This window comes from Balaenoptera physalus (assembly GCF_965194825.1).
Source record: "Balaenoptera physalus genome assembly, chromosome: 6".
NCBI classification, from domain to species: Eukaryota; Metazoa; Chordata; class Mammalia; order Artiodactyla; family Balaenopteridae; genus Balaenoptera; species Balaenoptera physalus.
In genome coordinates this window covers 96,472,916-96,497,125 of record NC_138885.1, presented here as the reverse complement: position 1 = coordinate 96,497,125, position 24,210 = coordinate 96,472,916, and the positions used below count along the sequence as shown (strand labels likewise).

Below are 24,210 nucleotides of genomic sequence, written 5' to 3'. Positions count from 1 at the left end.
AAATTAACTCAAAGTGAATCAAAGACCTAAAAGTAAGAGCTAAACTATAAAACTCTTACAGGAAAACATAGGAATCAATCTTCATGAACTTGGATTAGGCAATTTTTATGACACCAAAAACACAAGTAACAATAGAAGACAAATTCAACTATAGCAAAATTTAAAACTTTTGTGCATCAAAGCATAAAATTCAAAGTCCTTACCTTGTCTTACAATGACTTACAAAATCTAATGCTCTGAATTCTTCACCTGTCACTTAACATCCACCCCCCCACCTGACCTCCACTGCAGCCACATTGGCCTCCCGGCTTTTAGTTAGCATGCTAACCACTCTTCTGCCTCAGGGTCTCTATCCTTGCTCTCCTGTCCCTCTACCCAGAAATTCTTCCCCCAGATATAAGCAAGCCTGGGCCCCGCATTTCATTCAAATCTCAACTCAAATGTCACTTCCTTAACCTTACCTGGCCACTCTACCTAAAATCGCACACTCTTCCCTATTTTATTTTCCTCATAACATTTATCACAATCTGACATACTATGTACTAAATTTATATGACTACTTACTTTCTGTCTTACTGCACTCAAGTATAAGCTTCATGAATAAAGGAAACTGATTTTGTTCATGGCCATATCCCTAGAAACTTAAACAGTATCTGCCCATTAGTAGATTCTCAATATGGTCTGTTCAATGAAGGAATAAATGAATTTAATCAAACGTAAAAGAAGGGAAAGTTACGACTAGGTCCTTTGTGGTATAACCATAGTAATAGGATCTTCTCACCTGTTCCAGGTTATTATAGTGCACACAGCAATAGCTGCAATATCCTTGTCTGTTCTGCATATTGAATAACCAAAGTCAGATGGCTATTGTCCTGGAATACTCAAACTGGAAAAAAACAAAAATGGCAAAAGCACAGTAAATTCCTTACTACCATGAGGAAAATAGCTATGATAATATCAGAGACCAGAAATTCATTCTTGGGTCCTACCCACTCATATTTCTAATAATTGTGAAAACAGACAAGGCTACCATGAGCTACTGAACCAATCAATGAGCCTGGAATAAAATGAGACCTCTGAATCTTCTTTTCTTTTTTAATTGAGGAATAGTTGAGGCACAATGTAAGTTTCAGGTGTACAACATAGTACAATTCACAATTTTTAAAGGGTATATTCCATTTATAGTTATTATAAAATATTGGCCATATTCCCTGTGTTGTACCATATATCCATGTAGCTTATCTATTTTATACATAGTAGTTTGTACGTCTTAATTCCCTACCCTTATCTTGCCCCTCTTCTCTTCCCTCTCCCCCCGGTAACCACTAGTTTGTTCTCTTTATCTGTGAGTCTGTTTGTTTTCTGTTATATTCACTAGTTTATTTTTTAGATTCCACATATACGTGGATATATATGATATCATACAGTATTTGTCTTTCTCTGAGACCTATGCATCTTCTAAAAGAGTAGTGTGTTGCCAGTATTTGAAGCCTAGATGACTACATTTTTTATTGATTTTCTAAGTTGTTAAGAGTTATCAGAAAGTGATTCAGTATTGAATACAGTACTCAATTTATAAAGACAAATTACTATTTCTAAGTTGTTACTATAGTATAGTTGTTACTTAGTATATTTACTATAACAAAGCTTATTAATTTTCCCATTATGTTTCTACACAAAATCCCAGATTATGTGAACTCTCAGTGTCATATATAACATCTTATTCTCTAGCATGAGAGTAGATACTACATTTATTTTCTGCTTAATCCACAGAGGCAGATTTTAAAGTAATTTATCCAACAAAGTTGCTAAAAAACAAAATAGCAACTAATATAGCCTCTGAAACAAAAGACATTTCTCTTCTGACAATTACATAAACAAAACGAATATGAAGAATTTTTTTCCAACTAGTGCAATAAGATTTCTCTACAAATAAAGAATAGTTTCCAAGTTTCTACCCTCCTCCCCAAAACTATAATCCTTCATCATTACATACTGCATTACATACTGGTTTCCAAACCAGGCTGAATATAAAAATCATACCCCAAAATTCTGATTTAGTAAATCTGAGAATAGAGCCTAGAATTCAGAATTTTTTTAATTTCCCGAGTAATTATGATACACACACAATTTATTCACTTACACAAAATATAACAAATTTAAGTAATAAATTAAATACAGTGAGTTTTTTTGCTGTTTTGTGAAAGTGAAAATAGGATTTTAAGAGATAATTTCATCAAGGTTTTAATTCTAATTATTTTAAACACTCTTATCTGTCGAAAAAAATAAAGAGAATGATCCTATAATGTTATGAGTGTTTCTGATAAGATTATCCTGCAACAGAAAAAGTTTATTCATTAAAATCAATGTTCAAAAATTGAAACCACAGCCTTAAAACCAATAAGAATAGAAAAACTTCATTAAATCAAAATGCTTTCATAACATTCACTTACCCATTACTTTTTATTATGAGAAACTTTGATAGTTTCTGACTTCTCACTTATAGGGAAAATAAATCAATTAAACCAGCTTCTGAAATAAAGAATATATAAGAAATTATTTATTTAAAATTTGGTCTTTTTTCCATTAATTTACGTCACTTATTAACCTGAAGCAACAAAATGAAAGAAAGTTTAAGTTGTATTCATAGATGTGGCAATTTTCAGGCTGAGAGAACTCTAGAGTTTAAACCTGAACTCTGAAAATCATTAAATAAACTTTTTAGTGCTTTATTTAAAATATAATTAAAACATTCATTGGATAAAAGGCAAAATGAAAGTATGAGTCTAACATCACACACACACGCACACAAAATTTAAATACTTTAAATATTTTTTGATCTTTAACCCTTATGGACTTTAACTCCCATGGCATTATTACCTGCCATTTCATCATCTCTAGTGCCATGCCACAATGAAACAGAGCTACAATAAACCAAAAGCACCTGTTGGCATTTGGAAAAATTCACATGCTAGAACCCCAAAAACTTATGGAATCAAAATCCCCTGGTGGGAAGCCAGGCACATGCATATTACACATATTTAAAATGTTCCAAGGTGATTCTGATATAGGTTGAACCAATAATACGTCATTTTTCATGTACTAACAAAATTCTTAAAGGGATCATTTCTTTGGGGCCCGGGATTACATTACTTTACATGACCAAATGGGTCTTTTTATACAAACTCCGAATTCTATTGGTACCTGGTATTTTTATAAAGTAACAAATCATTTACCTTGAGCAGAAAAGGTCAGATATTTCATCAGCTATATTTAGTCCTGGCAAACATCTATAAATTAAAATAAAACTGTTTAACAAAAAATGATAAGCCCTATGAGTGTCTACCATTAACCAAATTAAATACCCTCAAGTCACAATTTAAGTTTGAAGAGTGACACGACTATGTTTCCAGTAATAGGAGAAAAACTACTAACTTTTGAACACAAAGCACTTTACATACTATGACGCACTGAATCCCACATGACCTCCTAAGATGTTCTGGAACAGAGTAACTCTGATGGTGCATATAACCCACCGTCAAATACTTCAGATCTCTGGGTTCTGGGAACAGTAGCTGTAAGAACGCAAGGCACAGCTGTGCCTCTGGTAGGGTTAAGAACAAAGAGGCCATCAAACCCAAAGTGAGCTTCATGAGAAACTTTTCAAAGAAATATTTACGTGAAACTTAAGTTTGGGTCCTGAACTAACTACACAACTCTCAGTTTTTGTGTTAGTTTTAATAAAAAATAATGTCAATTCCTTATCACCTATCTATATCAATCGACAATTAAACCAAATTATCCATTTTTTATTCCTCCACATTGTCCTGGGCAAAGTGTTAACCCCCCTACCCAGGATCACTGGTTAACAAGAAATTCCAGCACTTGGACTCAACACTTGACACCACTGTATGATCAAGGAATAAACATTTAGCACCTACCCTGTTCTATGCTAGGAGCATCAAGGGATAGAGAGAAATACAAGACAAGCTTTCTTGCTCTCAAGAAGTTTAGATGGAATTGGGAAATAAATGCAAAAATATCAGGTGGTATCTGAGAAATGCCTAGGCACAAATAATAAGTACAAATAGGTTTAGCTGCAAAATTCAGTTTTAGCTGGAGGAACCAGGGATGTCACAGTGGATATGGTTTTTTTAACTGGACATTGGAAACTGGGTAGAATTTGTTTACACAACTGTCAGGAAAAGCTATTCCAAGTAACAAAGAAGCAAAGTATAAAAGCAAGAAAGCACGAGATACTTTTGGAGATAGTGAGTTGACAAATTCATCTGGAGCTAAGTTTTCATTTAAGAATTTAAGGGGCACTAAAGCAAGAAAAGTAGACTGAGTTTTAACATGATAGGATTTAAAAGCAGACTAAAGATTTAGACCATATCTTCAGGCAGTGTATAAATTTTTTGGAAAGCAGTGTACTCAAGGAGTGCTTTAAGAAAATTCTGGAACAACAGTTCTTTCCTACTCAAAGATGCTTTTCATAGGATAAGGAATATAACTATTAAACTATTCAGCACGATTTCCTAGAATATTGGAGAATTAGTTAATACCCAAAACATCCAAGTTCAAAGAGTCAGTATCCCTTAGAGCAAAGACTTAGTCTTATTTATACGTATAAATTAGGAAAACACACATTAATTTTTTTCTTTAAGAAATGACTTTTATTAGTTTTATGATATTTATTAATTTATTAATTTTTATTATGAAAGTAAAACAAAATTATAGTACAATTATAAAAATTAAGAAATAAAGAGCATAAAATCAGCTGTAATTCCACTACCCACCATTTACATTTGCCATATATTCTTCTTTGTTCTAAACATGTTTTTTACAAAAATGGAATGGTACTACCCATTCTATTCTATAGTCTCCTCTTTCATTTAACCATATATGATGAGCACCTCTATATGACATTATATATAATTCCAAACAGAATGTTTAAAGATTGCATACTATTGCATACTATTTCATTTTATCAGTGTAAGATAAAAGCCCTCTTATCTGATAAGACCCAGTAGTTGGTGAGTTAACTTTTTAAAAATTGGCCAATAAGATGATTTTTAAAATACATACACACATAACCTTAATATTTTATCTAACTTAAAACATACAAATGAATACATGTTTGATATAAGGTCAAGATAGACTTTTTTGTTTCATTGAGGGCTTTTTGTGGATAGGACAGCTGGAGTTCCAAGTCTTATTTTTTTCATATTTTCATAAACACATCATGATTTACCCTCAAGGAGTTTCTGAAACCAAGTACCCCTAAGACCAAGTTCCCCTGATGAGTTTATGATTAACCTCTCTATCCAAAACTTTATTCCCTTTCTTGTCCCACCCCTGCTCCCTTTAGGATTGAGAAGTATCAAAGAAAAGGGGGGACTGAGACCAAGCAGGACCCTGTGGGGCCCTCCCAGGTACAAAAGCCCCTCCATGTCCCCCATTTCTTGTTTGTAGAAAAAGGCTTTAGTCTCCTAGGCCTTCCCTGGTTCCAAAAAGCAGACTCAAACAGTTACGAATTAGGGAAGTGAGGGAATGCAGAAACAAAGGAAAAGCAGTTAGGCAAGAAAAGTAATGATAGCTTAAACAATATTTCAGTGGTAAAACAGAGTCCTAGTTCCTCCTCAAGGGATATACATAACAATCTGAAGCATATCTTTGAGTTTTTCTGCAGAAACTAAGACCACCCCCCCACCCAGTGGAGGATGGTGACTACATGCTAACAAGAAGGCAGACCCCAGACTGGTTGGAACCAAAAGGTTAATGATTAAGAATCCCAAAAAATCACCCTGTTACCTCACCACCAACCAATCAGAAGAAAGTCCACGAGCTGCAACCCTCGCCCCAAATGTTGGCCTTAAAAAACCCTTCCCTGAAAGCCATCGGGGAGTTCGGGTCTTTTGAACACGAGCTGCCTGTTTTCCTTGCTTGGCACCCTGCAAATAAACGCTGTACTTTCCTTCACCACAACCCGGTGTCAGTAGATTGGCTTTGCTGTGCAGCGGGCGAGCAGACCCAAGTTCGGTTCGGTAACATTTCCATTTTGGTTCCTCTAAAACAGAATAAGAACTTAAAGACATTTTCAAAACTGAGAGAAGTATTACAATTAATGTTTAAGATTTCCCCCAACCTTTTACAGTTGTGATACCCAATTAAGTGCTTTTGCAACAGCCTTTTTTTGAGGCCAAAGCATTTGATTTATATTTTTCATAAAAATAAAGTGCTATAAAAAATGACAATGCTTACACTCTTATTTCATTGGTTTATGTAACATTTAAAACTGCAAAACCAATCTGGGGCAGTGAAGAGAGATCTTTGAAATGCCTGAGATAACTTCAGCAGAACTGTCTCAAATAGAAATAAAGTGCTTTTTTTTTTAGGACTGTTTCTTGCATACCTGAGATCTGTACCTACTGCAGAGATAAATAAACACATTTTTGAAGTGCCTTGAATTATAAGTGTGTGAGTTTCTCAAGCTGACAGTGGTACTGAATAAGAGCTAACAAAACGCAGAATCCCTGTGGGAAATATTTTTCAATTGCTTGACAATAGAGACATCAGCTCAATAATAAATAAGTAAAGACAATAGAAGGGCATTTGGTCTATTGAATAAGATAATCTAAATTACTTTTCTAGCAATAGAAAAACAATTGGGGAGCAGTCACAAAACAATGGCTAAATGACATAAAAAGACCATCTTAATTCAGTGTCCCTTTCCTTATAACATTATTAACTAATTTTCAATTTCCCACTCTTTTGGATTATCCACCTTCTATGGGTTTACCTCTGGTGACAAGAATTATCCTGGATACCTCCATTCAGTCTTAATAGCTAACTTGTAGTGAGTACTTAAACTGCGCAGGCACTAAATCAACAGTTTCACATGCATTATCTCATCTGAATATCAAACAGCCTTATAAGGTTGGTGTTCCGGTAACTCCCACTTTACAAATCAAGAAACTGAAGTTCAGAGAGAAGCACTATCATGTTCCAGGTCACACACAAATAACCAGTGTAGCTGGGATTTGACCCTAGGTCAATCTGAGCAGTTTATGCTCTTAACCTCTGAACTTCTTTAAAAGGCTTTCTCTCTGTATTTTCAGGAATGCTAATTGATTGTTTTAATATTAGGTGAAAACAAATAATTAAGATCTAATTTGCTACAATAAACACTGTCAAATGTTCCAAAGAAAAAAGTAGAATTATTGTTAAACTTAATTGCATCATCACTCCCATTCTTTTTTTTTTTCCCCTCCCTTTCTGAGATGAGTGCTGACAGTACCTTGGGTTAGTGACTTTCAAATTTGATTAGCATGGCACACGGGAAGCAGTACATTTTATATCACAACCCAGCATATGTAGACACACATGCACACACCACACACACACGCAAACTTTAAAAGTTTCACAAAACAATATCTTCATTACAGGTAATGCATTCTAGTATTTTCTGTGTTATCTTATTTCGGCTTATGAAACTAGTGGTTATGATTCACTACATTAATTTCACAATTCACTAATGGTTTGAAAACTGCAATTTAAAAAAAAAACATTGCCTCAAATTATTAAGCAGAGCAAACAATACTTCATAGAAAATGATTGTTACCCTGAATTCAGCTTATTTCTATCCAACATCTTGGCCACTGCAGTGATATTTTATTAAATCTTTTAGGAGTTTCTTTGCTAAGGTTGGCCACTGGTCAAGGTTCAGGGAGAAGAAAATTCTTGCTTTACAGGCTTTGGGTCCAAATCAGTACAAGTTGAGAAGGCAGTGGAAAGATGTTTATGCATTGATATAGAAAAAGTCCTTCATTTACTAAACAGTAGATCACATTAGCACCCCATTTATGTAACACGAATATCTGTTTATGTATCCCAAATTGTTAATAGTGACTCTCTCTTGAGGATGAGATTGCTATAGCTTTTTCAGCGATTTTTCCCCCCGATAGTACATAATTGCTGTAAAAAACAAAAACAAAGGTAAACAAAATTCAATTTGAAGGGGTAAAAAACGTTTTAGTTCCGTGAGAGTCAGTATCTCTTCCAAGCGCTGCCAAATTCATCGCGCCGGAAAATGTTAGGAACTGGAAAGGGCCTTAGGAGCACGTGATAACAACGGCGTAATTTGACCAGATTTACACAACTGTTGCACGACAATAGTAAAATGATTGTTAACACAAAAATCTAACGTTTCCAAAATAAATTCTGATCGCCAGAGGCCGGTAAAGGCTAGATTTGGGGACAGCTGGACACAACGCAGGGCACTGGGGGAAAGGGATTTGTGGACAGGTGGCTCCGGATCTCGGCCCCGTAGGTGCCCCTGCACTTCCCGCGGGTACAAAGCCCTAAATCCGACCTCCGCAGGCCGCCTCCTCCCCAGCCCCAGCCCAAGGCCTAGTCCGCGAGACCCTCCGACCTGGGGCCCCCGACAGACGGGCAAAGCAGCCTGCGCGCCACCTCCACCCACGCCCCAGCCACCTCGATTCCGGCCCGGAGACGCCGGCCCCGCTCACGCAGGAGGGGCAGAAAGGGACTCAGGGTGAGGGGAAGCCAAGGACCTGCGAAGCGGGCGCTGGAGCCGGGCGAGCAGTCTACGCGTCCGTCTGGAAGAAGAAGCCACCCCGCGAGCGAGACGAGCAGGCCCCACCCCCGGCCGCACTCTCGGAGCCCGCGATCGTCTCCCCTGCTGCGCGCCGCCCGGCCCCGCCCCTCCCGCGCTCGCCCCGCCCCCACTCCGCCCTGCGGCCGTTCTCACCTCGGTGGAGGCCTCCCTGATTCCTTCCCGGCCTGGGTGGAGGCCAAGGACCCAGGGAGTACGCTCCCTTCCTATTCCGGATCCACCACGACGCCCAGACTCCCGGGCTGTCCAGAGAGCCGCCCGCCGCCCGCCGCCCGCCGCCCGCGGAGCCAGAAATTGGAGCCACCGTCTCTCCCGCCAGTGCGGGAGGATAAGCAGAGCGAGAGCGTCACTCGCAGGACCCGGGGCCCGAGTCACGACTCAGCCCACGTAGACATCCACGGGGAATGTAGCGTTGCAGCCCTCATTAAGGTTTGACGTCAACGAAGGTGCGAAAACAGGGGCCCCTCTGACGCAGGAGCCACGGGACCGCCCCCTGCCCGCCCCCGCCCCTGGTGGTTGGAGTACCCTTCCTCCCGCCGCACTGTCCCCTCCCCACATCTTGAAAGGAAACACTTCCTCCAGGGTCAGGGCCCGAGTCCGGAGCTTGTGAAATCAAACGTGTTCCAACCCAAATGACTAGACTCATAGCGCAGGATAGACATCAAGGTTTTAGCCTTTGAGGGACCAAATAGAAATTGCTTGCCAATTCAAAGCCACATAGGAACTGTAGAAAATGGAGCTAAGAGAGCTAGTCGTTCGCGCTGTTTTCGTGTGTTTCCCGCACGAGGTGCACCTAACAAAAGCTGCTGTTTAATGAGCGCTTACTTTGTGCTAGGCACCGTGTTGAAGGTTTACGTGTGTATTCTTGCAATTCATACTCAGGGCAACCCTTTATAGGATCTTAGGACGAAATGCTATTATGACCCCCTTGGACAAATGAGAAAAGTGAGGTTTAAAGAAGTTAGGTATTCAGAGACCTGCATTGCATGTGAAAGGGTTCCGAATATTGACCAGAATCTACTGTCATTTAATTATATTCTGTACCACTCACTACAAATATAGTGGTGTGCAAAAACATTTTTGTGTATAATGGATACAAACCTAAATCAATCACAGTACTTAATATATCATAATAATCTGTCATAAGGAAAATTATCATACTTAAAATGGAGAGGGCCTCCAGTTGGAGAGCTTATGTCTTACGTAAAAATAATCTCAACATGAGCGACTTTGCTCTTTGCCATAACTATCATTATGCTTTTTTGGTGAGCTTGTGACATTGTCCCCCTCCCCTTTTTTAAACCTAACCATTGCTTTGGCATCCGTAGTTTCCATTCTTTATGTAATTCTCAGCTCCTGCCTCCCCCACTACATCTTTCCCCCTGTTACAACTTTCTCCCCCACTTTAAACGAGGGCTATTGCCACTGTTCGTTCGTCAACCCCTTTAGATTTTTTAAACACACCAAAAGTACTGATTTCTTTTAAGGCAAGCCCTTTCCAAATCCCAGACTTGGAACTGATCAAAGAAAACCCATCACCCGTTAACCCAGCCACCATGACATGATGTATTTCACAGATGCTAAGACACACATTTTTCACTCTTTAACATCTCTGAAATCGGGGTGCATTTTACAAACTGGTCTCAATATTATTGGCCAGGTGGCTATTATATTAACCTAGTTGTCCTTCCCTCCACACATAGAAACTTGAATGTAGCTGTTCACATTGTCTTTATTTCAACTGAGTTAAGTGCATTTTTTAATATAATAAAGCCCACAACCCTAAGAGGAGGGAATTAACAGGAGGAGGAATTAAGAGGAGGGAGAGACATAGGAGTCTCTCAGACTTAAAGGGAGTTTTTCTTAGAAAAAGAGGGAAGATTTTCCCAAGACCAAAAAGAGATTTTGGCACTTACAAAAGAGAGATATGGCACTGGCTACAAGCTGTTAAACCGTGGGAGCCCTGAATTACTCACCAAGTACATCAGTTCTTAATGCACTTTGGAAACCTATATCTGAACAGTTAAATAGTAAGCCTAACATCCCCCCCCCAAAAAAAGTGAAATTACATAGTTATTATTCCTGATGGTACGTTTAGTCAGTTACAACTGCTCTTAAGTTTTAGTCCAAAAAAATCATTGAAAAAGGAAAATGAGTCCTGGGTGTTACCTGAAAACCATCCATTGAACTCTTCAGGATAGATCAAGAAAGTGCTGGCATCAAAACTTGAGGAATAGGATCTGCAGCTTGGAAAAAATCCCAGATTTGATAGTGGAGCACTTTTTTTATTTTTATTTATTTTTTATTTATGGCTGTGTTGGGTCTTTGTTTCTGTGCAAGGGCTTTCTCTACTTGTGGCGAGCGGGGGCCACTCTTCATCGCGGTGCGCGGCCTCTCACTATCACGGCCTCTCACTATCACGGCCTCTCTTGTTGCGGAGCACAGGCTCTCTTGTTGCGGAGCACAGGCTCCAGATGCTCAGGCTCAGTAATTGTGGCTCACGGGCCCAGTTGCTCCGCGGCATGTAGGATCTTCCGAGACCAGGGCTCAAACCCGTGTCCCCTGCATTGGCAGGCAGATTCTCAACCACTGCACCACCAGGGAAGCCCCCAGTGGAGCACTTTTTGAAGGCTTGGTGCACCACCAACACTTTTGGTGGCACAAAAGACAGTACTGTATGGAAAACCACAGCCATCAACAACTGATTCAAAAAGTGATTTAGAAAAGTTGGAAAGTGAAGAAATTTGGGGAACACCATAACCAATTTTACTTATATCTCCCTTTTTTATGCACGCACAAGATTGATACATAATAGTCTGTATCTAAGTCTGAAAGTGTTCTTTCACTAAGTATGAAATAAAAATACTAAGTTACAGGAAACCATTGCATTTTAGTTTGGTTGGCTGCACTTTTTTCCAACATGATACTATCATGTAAAATTAGAGGAAGTGCCATCCTGCATCGGATTAGCAGTCCTTCCAGACCAGATTTCTGTGAAGTGGCAATGGGTGCATTTTCGACGGAGTTTAATTATCTTTAAGATGAAGCTCTAAAAGTTGTAATTTCCCCCCAATCCTTTATTAATCCACTACAGATCTAAACCCATACATTCAGCAAATATTTATTTAAAGGACCCTGGGAATCAAGGTTGGGGTTGTATGTATCCCGTTCCCTCCTCAGGGAGAAAAATGATCCTATGTATATGTTATTTCATATTCTTCTTTCTTCAAAGGAAGAATAAAAGCTTCTCTTTTACGTGCAGAAATCATTCCAATAATACCTGTATTTTGTGAGCTGTGTAAGCTAACATTAGGCTAATGTCTTAAGGAAGAAGGCTATAGGGAAAACCTAGATCTCATTCCTGAGTCATAAAAGAATTTAGATTCCATAGGTTTAGAGTTTGGATTATGTTTCCCCCAAGTTCTGTTATTGTGCCTATCTACCTATTCACAAGTCAGATCATTGTGAAGCTTTTATCCATTAGCTTGGCATTTTACCTCTTTAAAGGGTATAATGTCATCTTTAAGGGAAAAGAATTCACTCACATGCCCCATTCAAGTCACAATTTAAAAATTAATGAGAATGGTCACAAAATACCTCCATTCATTTTATCTTGTTCTTGATTCTTTCCTGTAAGATATTTCCCATCCTTGACAAAAATTTCATCTAAAAGAAGAAAGAAGGATGAGGAAAGGATAGTAGTGCTAATGTCTTCATCTTTCTGATTGTTGGAACAAGAGGTTCGTGAAAGGGAATGAAAGTTAAAGTATATAACTAAAAGTTGCAGAGGTATATGGCGGACCTAGGCGAATGGCAGTATAAATACGGGGAGGAGAGCACAGGGGGAGACAGTGCCCCAACCACAGCCTTGTTCGAGTCAACTGCATAATGTCTAAAGGTGGCAAATCACTAAATAGCAATATAAGCCTATTTCTAACTAAACATACAGACGATCCACCAGAACTAAAGACCAAAAACATTTTTACTGGTTGCTTCTGCTTGTCAGGAGTGGATGTAGGCAAAGGCATGGCACCAGGGCAAGCGGCTACACTTCTAATATCATAACATTTTCCCCCAGATCAATTTAAAATTATGCACAGTGAGATTTAACATCTCTGTTCTAGTCTTCCCACCCTATTCTTCCTTCAGTTAAACTTAACACTTGTTCCTTTCTTTTTTTTTTAATGAATTTATTTATTTTGGCTGTGTTGGGTCTTCATTGCTGCATGCGGGCTTTCTGTAGTTGTGGCGAGTGGGAGCTACTCTTCGCTGCGGTGCGCGGGCTTCTCTTTGCAGTGGCTTCTCTTGTTGCGGAGCACGGGCTCTAGGCATGCGGGCTTCAGTAGTTGCGGCACTTGGGCTCAGTAGTTGTGGCTCGAGGGCTGTAGAACGCGGGCTTAGTAGTTGTGGTGCATGGGCTTAGCTGCTCTGTGGCGTGTGGGATCTTCCCGGACCAGGGATCAAACCCGTGTCCCCTGCACTGGCAGGCGGATTCTTAACCACTGCGCCACCAGGGAAGTCCCCTTGTTCCTTTCTTTAACTCAAAAATCATTGCAAAACTTATGTTCTCTGGAGTTTTAACTTTAAAAAAAACAATAATTCCTATTGCCTTTCTGTATGATGAAGTCATCAATATGAGAACTATATTCGTGAGCCTTTTCCTCTATTTAAGCTCCCAGATGTTTTCACTGGTTGACTTGCAACAATATTAGAAGTATTCCATTGGAATACAGTTGCTATAAGGAAGAATTTAGAGGCTGATGTGAATTCCATAGACCCTATTTTTTAAAAATTCACTGATGACATTTGAATATTATTTGGAAAGAGCTCCAGAATATATTAAGAGAAAAAAGCAAAGTATAATAATTTTGTGTTAGAGAAGGAGAACTAGGAATATAAATATATACAGTAATTGTATTTTCACAATGAAACTCAGGAAATGAATAAAATCATTTATGGCAGAGCTGAGGTTGTGAGAAATGGGAAAGATGACGGTGAAGAGAGTGAAATTTTTCACTGGTGCTTATTATGTTATGGTTTATGAGTTTTCTGAATTTTTTTCTATTTAAAATATTAGCTAAATTAAAATTTAAACTAAAATAAATTAGACAGTGGAGAAATAGAGTTGTGATGATGGACTCTGGAGCAGGAACCTGACTCAAGAGGCTTTTGGAGAAGAAGGTGTAGGGATGAAAACTTTGGCATCCTTGGAAACACCACCTATGGGTATTTGCTCCTAAATGGACCTCAGAATCTCTTGTACATGACCATAGAGTGAGTAACAAACTGGAGTCAGAACTAGAGTCATTTTGTCGGTGGTGGTGGTGGTGGTGGTCATTGTTGTCCTTGCTGTTGTTTTTCAGAAACTGAGGGGCTGCTTCCCCACCTGAACCTGAGCCTGCCAGAACAACTCGTCCAGACCACCAGGGACCTGAGAGCGGAGAGAATATCCGCTGCCTGGCAGCCCTGCGTGGGGCTTTCCAGCATCAAAACAGATGAACCAGGGTACAGAGGATTTACCACCTTTCAAAAAGGATTTTGGCTCACTGTCGGAAAGGACCTTGCAGCAGATGGCATCACCCCAGCCCAGGAGTTCACTGCTAAAGAGGACTCAGCATCCTCCTCAAGCTCTTATGCAGAATTACCCCTTGGACTCAACCCAGCTGTGCCACTCCACACTTACAGCAGCCTCCCCTACTCCTCCCCTAAACGTCTCCGGGATCATTTACAGCAATATCACCCACGGGATGTCTGCGTTCCAGAGCTAGCAGCTTGCTTCCCCCGGGATCCTGCTATATTCTACCCTGCCTGGTAAACTGTAAGTAACAAACCTTTCAAACTTTTGCTAATTTTACTGATAGGTATGTTAGTGATCCATTTCCTGCTTGTTTGCCTCTTAAAATACTGTAATAATGTAGTTCCCTACTGTTATATTTATTTTATTATACTTCATTTTATTGTGGTAAGAACATTTAATGAGATCTACCCTCTTAACCGATAGTCAGGTATACAATACCGCATTTTTATCTGTAGGCACAGTGTTGCACAGCAGGTTTCTAGAACTTGTTCATTTTTCATATCTACTATGACTAAGGTATCATCCTTACCGCCAAAGCCTCTAAGAAACGCTCGAGTGCCACAGGGTCAATGGTATTAACTGTACTATCTTATTTAATGTACTCCTAATGCTCTGGCATTTGGAGCCTGTGGACACTGGGAACCCACTCTCCAGGATTAACTACATCCAAGAGATAACAAGCAACTTGCCTGCCAGCAAAACTTTGATATGCAAGCTAACCAATTCAGAGTCCATACCCCCTACCCAGGCGGATCCTTTTATCAGACCTCTGCAGTCCAGGACTCTATCCCCTGCCCTAATCGCTGCAGGGCCAGGTGTGAGACTACTGGAGACCAACCTTATGGCCCAGGGTTCCTAGTAACTGTTCAAACTCTCCATTCATAGTTCCTGCTCTTGTTTATCTTGCCCATTCCCTCCGGAGAAAACCTCCAGAAAGGACCCTGCCCCCAGTTCTCCTCTCTCTTCCTGCTGATGGTGCAGACTGTCTCCCCTGGTGGCCCTCCTGTTTCTAGGGGACTGTGAAATTAGTACAGAACTTCTTCCGTCATCACAATTATTTTCGCTGTGTGTGTGTCTTACTATTTATGCTGAAAACAAATCCAGGGTAGGTTTTTAGAACAACTGGCACTGCATGGCAGAGTGCTTTCACCTGACGGAGATGGTAGGTCCTTGGACTGCTTGGCGCATCAATGGGACCCAACGGCAGCAACCACTGCCTAAAGGGCACCGCTGGTGCTTGGCTAGCTTGCTGCTTGATGGCTACTGCATTGCGTTGTTTTTTGTCGGCTGTTAGTAGTGTGATTTCCCAGCCTAAAATTGTTTAAGTGGCAAGACATGTCTTATTCAGGAACATAGCAGTAGTACGGGGACTTCTCTAATGGGAAGTGGAGAAGTTCTTAAACCCTTCAAAAAAAAATTGAGTGTGAGTTGGTACAACCATTCTAGAAAACACAATGGAGTTTCCATAAAAAATAAAAAATAGAACTACCATATGATCCAGCAATCCCACTTCTGGGTGTATATCCAGAGGAAATGACATCTCACAAAGTCAGATCTGCACTCCAGTGTTCATGGCAGCATTATTTACAGTAGCCAAGATATGGAAACAACCTAAGTGTCCATCGATGGATGAATGGATAAGCAAAATGTGGTGTATAGATATATACAATAGAATATTATTCAGGGTTTAAAAAAAAGTAAATACTGTTATTTGCTACAACGTGGATGAACCTGAAGGACATTATGCTACGGAAATAAGCCAGACACAGAAAGACAAACACTGTGTGATCTTACTTTTCCGTGGAATCTAAAAAAGTCTAGTTCATAGGAGCAGAGAGTAGAACAGTGGTTGCCAGAGGCTGAGGGTGGGAGAAATGGGGAGATGTTGGTCAAAGGGTACAACTCTGTCTCCTTGCATGGCCCTGGAATAAACCTTTCTCTGCTCCAAACTCTGACATTTCGGTTTGTTTGGCCTCACTCTGCATCCGTCACACGAACGTGCACTAATAGTGAGTCACGGGGAGGTGTGTGCAGAGAAGCAAAGAAGGGCTGGGAAGCTAAGGGGATGAGGGCAGATTCAGCGTGGCAATTACAACGCTGCAGGATGACAGTTCAGCAGGCCTCAAGCAATTGGTGGACCGTGGGCAGGGCGCCTCGTGGACCGTGGGCACCTGGTGGACCGTGGGCACCTGGTGGACCGTGGGCACCTCGTGGACCGTGGGCATCTGGTGGACCGTGGGCACCTCGTGGACCGTGGGCATCTGGTGGACCGCGGACAGGGCGCCTCGTGGACCGCGGGCACCTGGCGGACCGCGGGCACCTGGCGAACCATGGGGAATTGGCAGGACTCGGGCAACTGGCAGACCGTGGTTCAACAGCAGGCTGTGCTCTTTTTGCCCAAAGGGGTAGCTAATGATTTTTGGGTGAAGCTGCAGGTACCAGACCCCCCCACACACAGAGACCCAAAACTCAATTCCTTAGACCCCCAGGACTCAAAGAGGAGAAGGATGAAGCCAGTCTCACAGGCAGACCCACCTCGGGCTAAGAGAGCTATTTGCAAAACAGTAAGGGGCATTTGAGCCTCCTTTGGAATTCAGTTGGCTTTTGAGTTTCTTCGTCTTAAAGAAACAGGGTGTCCCCAACAGGCTTTAAGGAGCGGCCCTAGGGATGAAATTTACCAAGGTCATTTTGGAGAGGCTTTGCAGTTGTTACTACTCTTCTGTTTTGTTTTGTTTTTTTAAATGAAAGCTTCTTTGTTTATTTATTTATTTATTTTTGGCTGTGTTGGGTCTTCGGTTCTGTGCGAGGGCTTTCTCTAGTTGCGGCGAGCAGGGGCCACTCTTCATCGTGGTGCGCGGGCCTCTCACTGTCACGGCCCCTCTTGCTGCGGAGCACAAGCTCCAGACGCTCAGGCTCAGTAGTTGTGGCTCACGGGCCCAATTCCTCCACGGCATGTGGGATCTTCCCAGGCCAGGGCTCAAACCCGTGTCGCCTGCACTGGCAGGCAGATTCTCAACCACTGCACCACCAGGGAAGCCCCAGTTGTTACTACTCTTGCCCCTTTGTCCCAGGTGGGAACCCAGACCTTTAGGTCCCTGAGACCCGGAGAGTAGTCACACGCCATTTCAAGCATCAGAGATCTGAGCAAATGCTGTGAAACCTGGGAAATCATGGTGAAATGTGGTCACAAATCATGGTCTGGCAGGGCTGGGGCAGGGAGGCCAGAGGAACCTCAGAGAACCTCAGCATCTGAGCAGGACTGAGGTGCTGGGTGCTGCCTGACCGTGGGCTACTGGTGAACCACCGCCCAAAGGAAGTTGCCTCTCACAGTCCAGCAAATTTTGCAATCCCTGTTTAGAGCCAGCAGCATAAAATTCCTCTTCACTTCCTAGCCACCGGCAGCCCAATCCTGTACTTGGGCTCAGGGCTCTTGGAGATCTTGGGGGAACCCTGCAGGGGCCAAACTTTATCAGGAATCCCAAGCTTAATTCTGTAGCCTCCAGGGCTGAAAAAAGGAGAGTTGTGCTCTCTTTGACCAAGGAGTGAGCCCATTCTCATTCTTTGGGGGGCTATGTCCATCCTAGTGCTCTGGCCTCTGGTAGACAGAGCCATTACGAAGCAGCAGGAGGGCAGTACGGTAAAAAGGGAATATGGTAATTCTTTTGGCTCTTTGGTCTTTTCCTACCCCATGGATCTTCTCTTAAAGGGGCAGAAGATCTCCAGCAAGGCTTAAAGGGCAGTTTAAGTGTGAAACACCGAGTTCAGCCTGGGAGCAGTGGAGGGCAGCGGGGTGTGTGTGTGCGTGTATGTGAGTGAGTGTGTGTGCGCGCGCGCACACTCACGCACACAGGTATTCATTCTGCTATTTCTCTGATGGGGACCCACCCAGTGGGAGCCACAGACTTTTGGAGTGACACTAAGGCATTCTGAAACTGAGCAGGACCCTGTGGGGCTTTCCAGGGTACAAAAGCCTTTCTATGTCCCCCGTTCCCTGTTTGTAGAAAAAGGCTGTAGTCTCCTCGACTTTCCCTGATTTTCAAAGTGTAGATTCAAGAGGTTACTAATTAGGGAAGTGAAGGAATGCAAAAACAAAGGAAAAGCAGTCAAGAAACAAGTGTACCAATAAAACAGAGTCCTAATTCCTCCTCAAGGGATAGACATAACAATCTGACACTTACCTTTGAGTTGTTCTGCAGGAACTAAGCCCCCCACCCAGGTGGAGGATGGTTACTATATGCTGAGACCCCAGACTGGTCGGAACCAGAAGGCTGATGACTGAGATTCCTGGCACACCACTGTTACCTCACCACCAGCCAGCCGGTCATGCACCCTGCAGCCATCACCCCAAATTTTGCCCTTAAAAACTCTTCCCTGAAAACCGTTGGAGAGTTCGGGCCTTTTGATCACGAGCTGCCTGTCTCTTTGCTTCACCCTGCAATAAACCATTGTCTGCTCAAAAAAAAAAAAAATGAGTATGTTCTGAGGGTCTACAGTACAACATGGTGACTATAGTTAATACTGTATTTTGTTCTTTTTTTTAAATTTGTTTATTTTATTTATTTTTGGCTGCATTGGGTCTTTGTTGCTGCACGCTGGCTTTCTCTAGTTACGGCGAATGGGGGCTGCTCTTCGTTGCGGTGCGCGGGCTTCTCATTGCGGTGGCTTCTCTTGTTGCGGAGCACGGGCTCTAGGCGCACGGGCTTCAGTAGCTGTGGCACGCGGGCTCAGTAGTTGTGGCACATGGGCTGTAGAGCGCAGGCTCAGTAGTTGTGGCGCACGGGCTTTTTTGCTCCGTGGCATGTGGGATCTTCCCGGACCAGGGATTGAACCGTGTCCCCTGCATTGGCAGGTGGATTCTTAACCACTGTGCCACCAGGGAAGTCCCTGTATTTTGTTCTTGAAATTTACTAAAAGAGTAGATTGTAAGTGTTGTCAGCACACATACACAAACACAGGTAACTATGCAAGGGGATGATCGTGTTAATTAGCTTGGTTGGGTAATCATTTCACAATGTATGTGTATATCAAATTATAGAGCTGTACACTTTAAGTATATTCAATTTCTATTTGTCAGTGATACCTGTACAAAGCTGGGGTCAGGGGTAAGTGTCTGGGACTCATTGCCCGGGGGAACTCTACATACGTGTCCTGGTTGGCGAGCACCCAGGGTCCAGGATAGAGCACCTGGGGCTATATAGGGAATTGAACTCCTCAGTTTCTGGAAAAGGTCGTCTGAGGGGATGAGGAGTGACTACCGTCCTAGTGAGAGTTGAGTCTGATAGGCAGTGGGGCCATCTGAGTCATTTAGATGAAAGTGACTGTGTCCAGAACGTTCTATGCTTCTGGGGCACCCGGTAAACCATGTCCCATTTTTCTCTGCGCTTTGCTGTGTCCACATCCGGCCTGTTTCACGGGGTACGGGGAGAGTGCACCACCGGACACCATCTCAAGGGTCTCAGACCATTCCTGGGGTCCAGGTGTGGGTCTCCTTCTCAGGAAATCATGGCCCACTGAACATGGCTGTTCAGGTCTAAAACACCACCACTGTGGGAATTCCCTGGCGGTCCAGTGGTTAGGTCTCCACGCTTCCACTGCAGTGGGCACGGGTTCGATCCCTGGTCAGGGAACTAAGATCCCACGTGCCGCAAGCCTCGGCCAAAAGAAGAATAGAATAGAATAGAATAGATCGCCACTGTTGTCTGCCTTGCTACTATCGTGATTTGTCCCCCAAACCGGGGGGATTTAGGGGGTCACATCATTGGAGCCCAACAGCTCAGTGGTTAATGAAAAGGGGGAAAGGAGCAACTGGTTCCAGTTATCCCCAAAAGTCCCCAAGAGGTGGACCAATTCATAAAAGATTACATGAAAAAAAGGAGTATAATCTGTAAAAATACTGAATCACTATTCGATACACCTGAAACTAACATACAATAATATTGTAAATCCACTATACTTCAACTTTAAAAAATACTATTAAACAGTAACCATCTGTATTCAGTTGAACCAAATGTTAAATACTGAGGTGATATATGGTATTCAAGAGAAACAGGACACCACTTTTTGGCAAAAAGAAAAATATGTGCACAAAATTGAATATTACATTCTATCAGTTCACGTTCTTTGCAGTCATCAATTGACCTTTTGTCAAAACTAATCAATTATGAACCAAAAAAAAAAAAAGAGAGAGATTACACAGCACCCAATCAATGTATGTGGGCTATCAAGTGCTGACACGTTTTTTTTTTTCTTTATTTGGCTGTGCTGCGAGGCTTGCAGGATCTTCGTTCCCCGACCCACAGCAGTGAAAGCGCTGATACCTAGCCACTGGACCGCCAGGGAATTCCCAGTGCTGCCATTTATTAGCACGCAGCAGAATTGGAAAGATAAAACTGATGCTACTAGGGGAGTTCCCTGGTGACTTAGTGGTTAGGATTCCGGGCTTTCACTGCCGTGGCCCGGGCTCAATCCCTGCAAGGCTGCTGCTCAGAGCAGGCAAAAGGACTCACTGACTACGTGTGTGGTGAACACCCAATGGAGGAAAATGTTGGGGAAGAGGAGGAGGTAGAGACTGAGGAACTTTACTAGATTCGAGAGAATTCAAACTATCCTTAAGGATTTTATATCAAAGACAGAAAATAAGGAGGTGACAAATGCCATTTGCAGCAACATGGATGGACCTAGAGATTGTCATACTGAGTGAAGTAAGTCAGACAGAGAAGGATAAGAATAAGGATAAGGATATCGCTTATACGTGGAATCTAAAAAAATGGTACAAACGAACTTATTTACGAAACAGAAATAGACGCAGAAAACAACCTTATGGTTACCAGGGGGGAAAGGAAGGGAGGGATAAATTGGGAGATTGAGATTGACATATACACACTACTATATATAAAATAGATAACTAATAAGGACCTACTGTATAGCACAGGGAACTCTACTGAATACTCTGTAATGACCTATATGGGAAAAGAATCTAAAAAATAGTGGATATATGTATATGTATAACATTCACTTTGCTGTACAGCAGAAAGTAACACAACATTGTAAATCAATTATAGTTCAATAAAAAATTTTTTATTTTATTTATTTATTCATTTGGCTGTGTCAGGTCTTAGTTGCGGCACGCGGGATCTCTGTCACGCGGGATCTTCGTTGCGGCACGGAGGATCTTTGTCCCATGGGATCTTTCCTTGCGACACGCGGGATCTTCCTTGCGGCACGCAGGCTTCTCTCTAGTTGTGGCGCACGGGCTTAGTTGCCCCGCGGCATGTGGGATCTTAGTTCCCCAACCAGGGATCAAACCCGATCCCCTGCATTGGAAGGCGGATTCTTTACCACTGGACCACCAGGGAAGTCCCCAGTAAAAAAATTTTTAAAGTAAAAGAAAATAAAAGAGCGACTAATGTCAAGGGGTCTCTAACATGGTCTCTGAGCTACGGCTCACTGCCTGAGGGAAGCCGGCATGGCCCGCATCCTAAGGTTCAGGAGGTACTAAGATCCTCAGACTCTCCACGACCAGGTTTTACACAGCTGGGAAACAACCCTAAATCTAAAGAGCTATTCAGACTCTCCAGTGATAGGTTGTCTGTTGTCATCGTCGTTTTTAATGAGAGAGCTGTCATCCTCCAATCATCCACTTTAGTTTGACTAATATCGTCTCCATTTGTTTTTACATTTTCCAGTGTATCTTTACTTTTGAAATCGGTATTTTCAATGCTCAGTTTGATGTTGCCATCCTCTGACACCAAGGATTACAGTAGAATACATAAAAAAATATATATATACACTTTATTCAGTGAGTCTTTCCAGGTCCTAAAAACAGGAGGCACAGCCAGCAGGCACGACGCACGGGGCCATGTGGAAAATCGCTGACCTCGTCAGAAGACAGAAGACAGAAGCGCAGGGGGAGTTTAGGTCCCAGCCTTTATTGGGTTTGTTTTTTTTTTTGCAGCATGTTACCCTTGCTTACATTGCGTATGATCAGGCCTCATAAGATGGCTGCTCTCTTGCTCTCTGTACATCCCCCGCTGGACCTGGCCCTGCCTCACCCTCACCTAGGTGTATGATTGCCTCCCCATCCTAAGCTGAAAGGTTTTTTTCCCCTGTTTTAAGGTGATTTTATTAAATTGATTTGGACATACTGAAGATCAAATAATATTTTCCGAAGATAAAAACTATAGACTTTAGGGGCTTCCCTGGTGGCACAGTGGTTAAGAATCTGCCTGCCAGTGCAGCGGGCCATGGGTTCAAGCCCTGGCCCGGGAAGATCCCACATGCCGCGGAGCAGCTAAGCCCGTGCGCCACAACTACTGAGCCCGCAAGCCACTACTACTGAAGCCCGGGCGCCTAGAACCCATGCTCCGCAACAAGAGAAGCCACGACAATGAGAAGCCCGCGGCGCACCGCAGCGAAGAGTAACCCCCGCTCGCCGCAACTGGAGAAAGCCTCCGCACAGCAGTGAAGACCCAACACAGCCAAAAATAAATAAATAAATAAATGATTTTATTAAAAAAAAAAAACTATAGACTTTAAAGCTTGACATAAAATTAGTAGCTTCAAAAGTGTTAGTCACAGCATGATAGTTAAGAAACAGCATGATAAAATAATTCAACTGTGTAGAAATAGAACTCTAGGACTAGCTGGAAACTCAGAAATCGTTTAGCCTATTAGCCTCATTTTGTAAGTGAGAAAACTAGGCTCAAAGATTAAATGATCTGCTCAAGCTCACCTAATAATATTAAAGCTAAAGTAATCAAGCTAGAAATCAAACCAATTTTTCCTAAAACTAAAATCCTATCATTGATATTCCAACTGGCTCTCTATCAACTAAAAGTCTAGATTTTCCTCTAATGTTCCACACTACTGTGGCATGAAAAAGCGTTAAGACACTACAGTAAATCTTAGTCAACGAATTCAGGCCCGGAAGGGGCTTTATCAAATAACTGAGCCAGCCCCCTCTTTGTGAAAAGGAGGAAATGTGTGGGAAATGACTTCCCGATGGCTTGTTAACAGAGATGTCTGGATTAAAATTCAGATAGTAGCAAATTTACCCCCAAATCCCATCTCTAGTTTCATGGCTCACCCACTAAGTTATGTGCTCCTTTTACATCTCCTTTATACGTTGAGGTTTTAGTTATAACCTCACTCAGTATTATTCCTATTCTTAGTGTTCTTCTTATTATTGTTACTATTATTTTTGGCCGTACTGCGCGACTTTCGGATATTAGTTCCCGACCAGAGATCGAACCCATGCCCCCTGCAGTGGAAGCGGGGAGTCCTAACCACTGGACCGCTAGTATTATTATTGATTATAAAGTGACATTTCCTTCCACGTGAACTGTGTAACTCATTAACACAGAACTTTCTTTTAGATCCTGAGCTGTCAATGTTCCAAGGGGCTCCCAAGGTGCAAACCTTTGCGTGTTTAAGCCTCTGGAATCTTCCTCTTGCAGAATAATGTCGTACTTCTCACTTGTAAAAAGACGACTACACAGTGTAGCAGAGGGTGAGATACTGCATGATGGTCTCGGTCCCCTGGAGCCCCCCCTTGCTGAGTCACTATGACATTCTGTCTGCTGCACATCAGACAGGAGCCCCCCACAGGAAGCAAGCTCCTTGGGTCCAGGTATGGCAGTCCTTCCTCGTGAGGATTCCCTACACAGGTATTACTCCAGTCTCTTTTTTTTATCTTGAGGATGGAGCTCTTATCTTCCAGAGAGATGTGTCTCTTGATTTGCAGATCTGGGTGAGAATCCAGCCCTTGTTATGGTCAAACAATGGAGGCGACCAGCAGCTCTGCGCTGGGTGTGCGAAGGGGTCCGCATCGCCTGAGTAGGATGCTTGTCTGGCTCTGCTGGGACATTAGGTGCCTCCAGGTAAGGAGCTAAAGTGCCCCAGGCTGTGGACTCCGCACACCCACCCTCCCTCTCCTCAAGGGACACCCTGTAGGTGCAGCTTCCCAGCCTCTTGCCTCCAGGCACCTCTCTAAGCT

The 24,210-nt window shown here is 42.3% G+C and overlaps 2 protein-coding genes across 11 annotated transcripts in view; one reads left to right on the top strand and one right to left on the bottom strand.

The window, feature by feature from the left end:
* ZDBF2 (zinc finger DBF-type containing 2) overlaps nucleotides 1-8,861 on the bottom strand; it is a 31,400-nt gene extending 22,539 nt beyond the window's left edge. Inside the window, exons 1-4 of one of the 9 annotated variants that reach the window (XM_082466871.1) lie at nucleotides 8,577-8,687; nucleotides 3,237-3,290; nucleotides 2,454-2,532; nucleotides 782-886 (exon numbers count right to left, since the gene is read on the bottom strand). In XM_082466871.1, the coding sequence (XP_082322997.1) occupies nucleotides 782-841 (60 nt within the window). In that variant the 5' untranslated portion in view covers nucleotides 842-886; nucleotides 2,454-2,532; nucleotides 3,237-3,290; nucleotides 8,577-8,687. The other 8 variants (XM_082466867.1, XM_082466869.1, XM_082466865.1 and 5 more) reach the window with 8 other exon arrangements.
* Nucleotides 8,862-8,966: 105 nt separating this feature from the next.
* CMKLR2 (chemerin chemokine-like receptor 2) overlaps nucleotides 8,967-24,210 on the top strand; it is an 84,244-nt gene continuing 69,000 nt past the window's right edge. Inside the window, exons 1-3 of one of the 2 annotated variants that reach the window (XM_082467266.1) lie at nucleotides 8,967-9,084; nucleotides 14,002-14,456; nucleotides 23,959-24,094. The gene's annotated coding sequence lies outside the window, so the exon portion shown is untranslated. The remainder of the gene's footprint in view (nucleotides 9,085-14,001; nucleotides 14,457-23,958; nucleotides 24,095-24,210) is intronic. The other variant, XM_082467268.1, reaches the window with a different exon arrangement.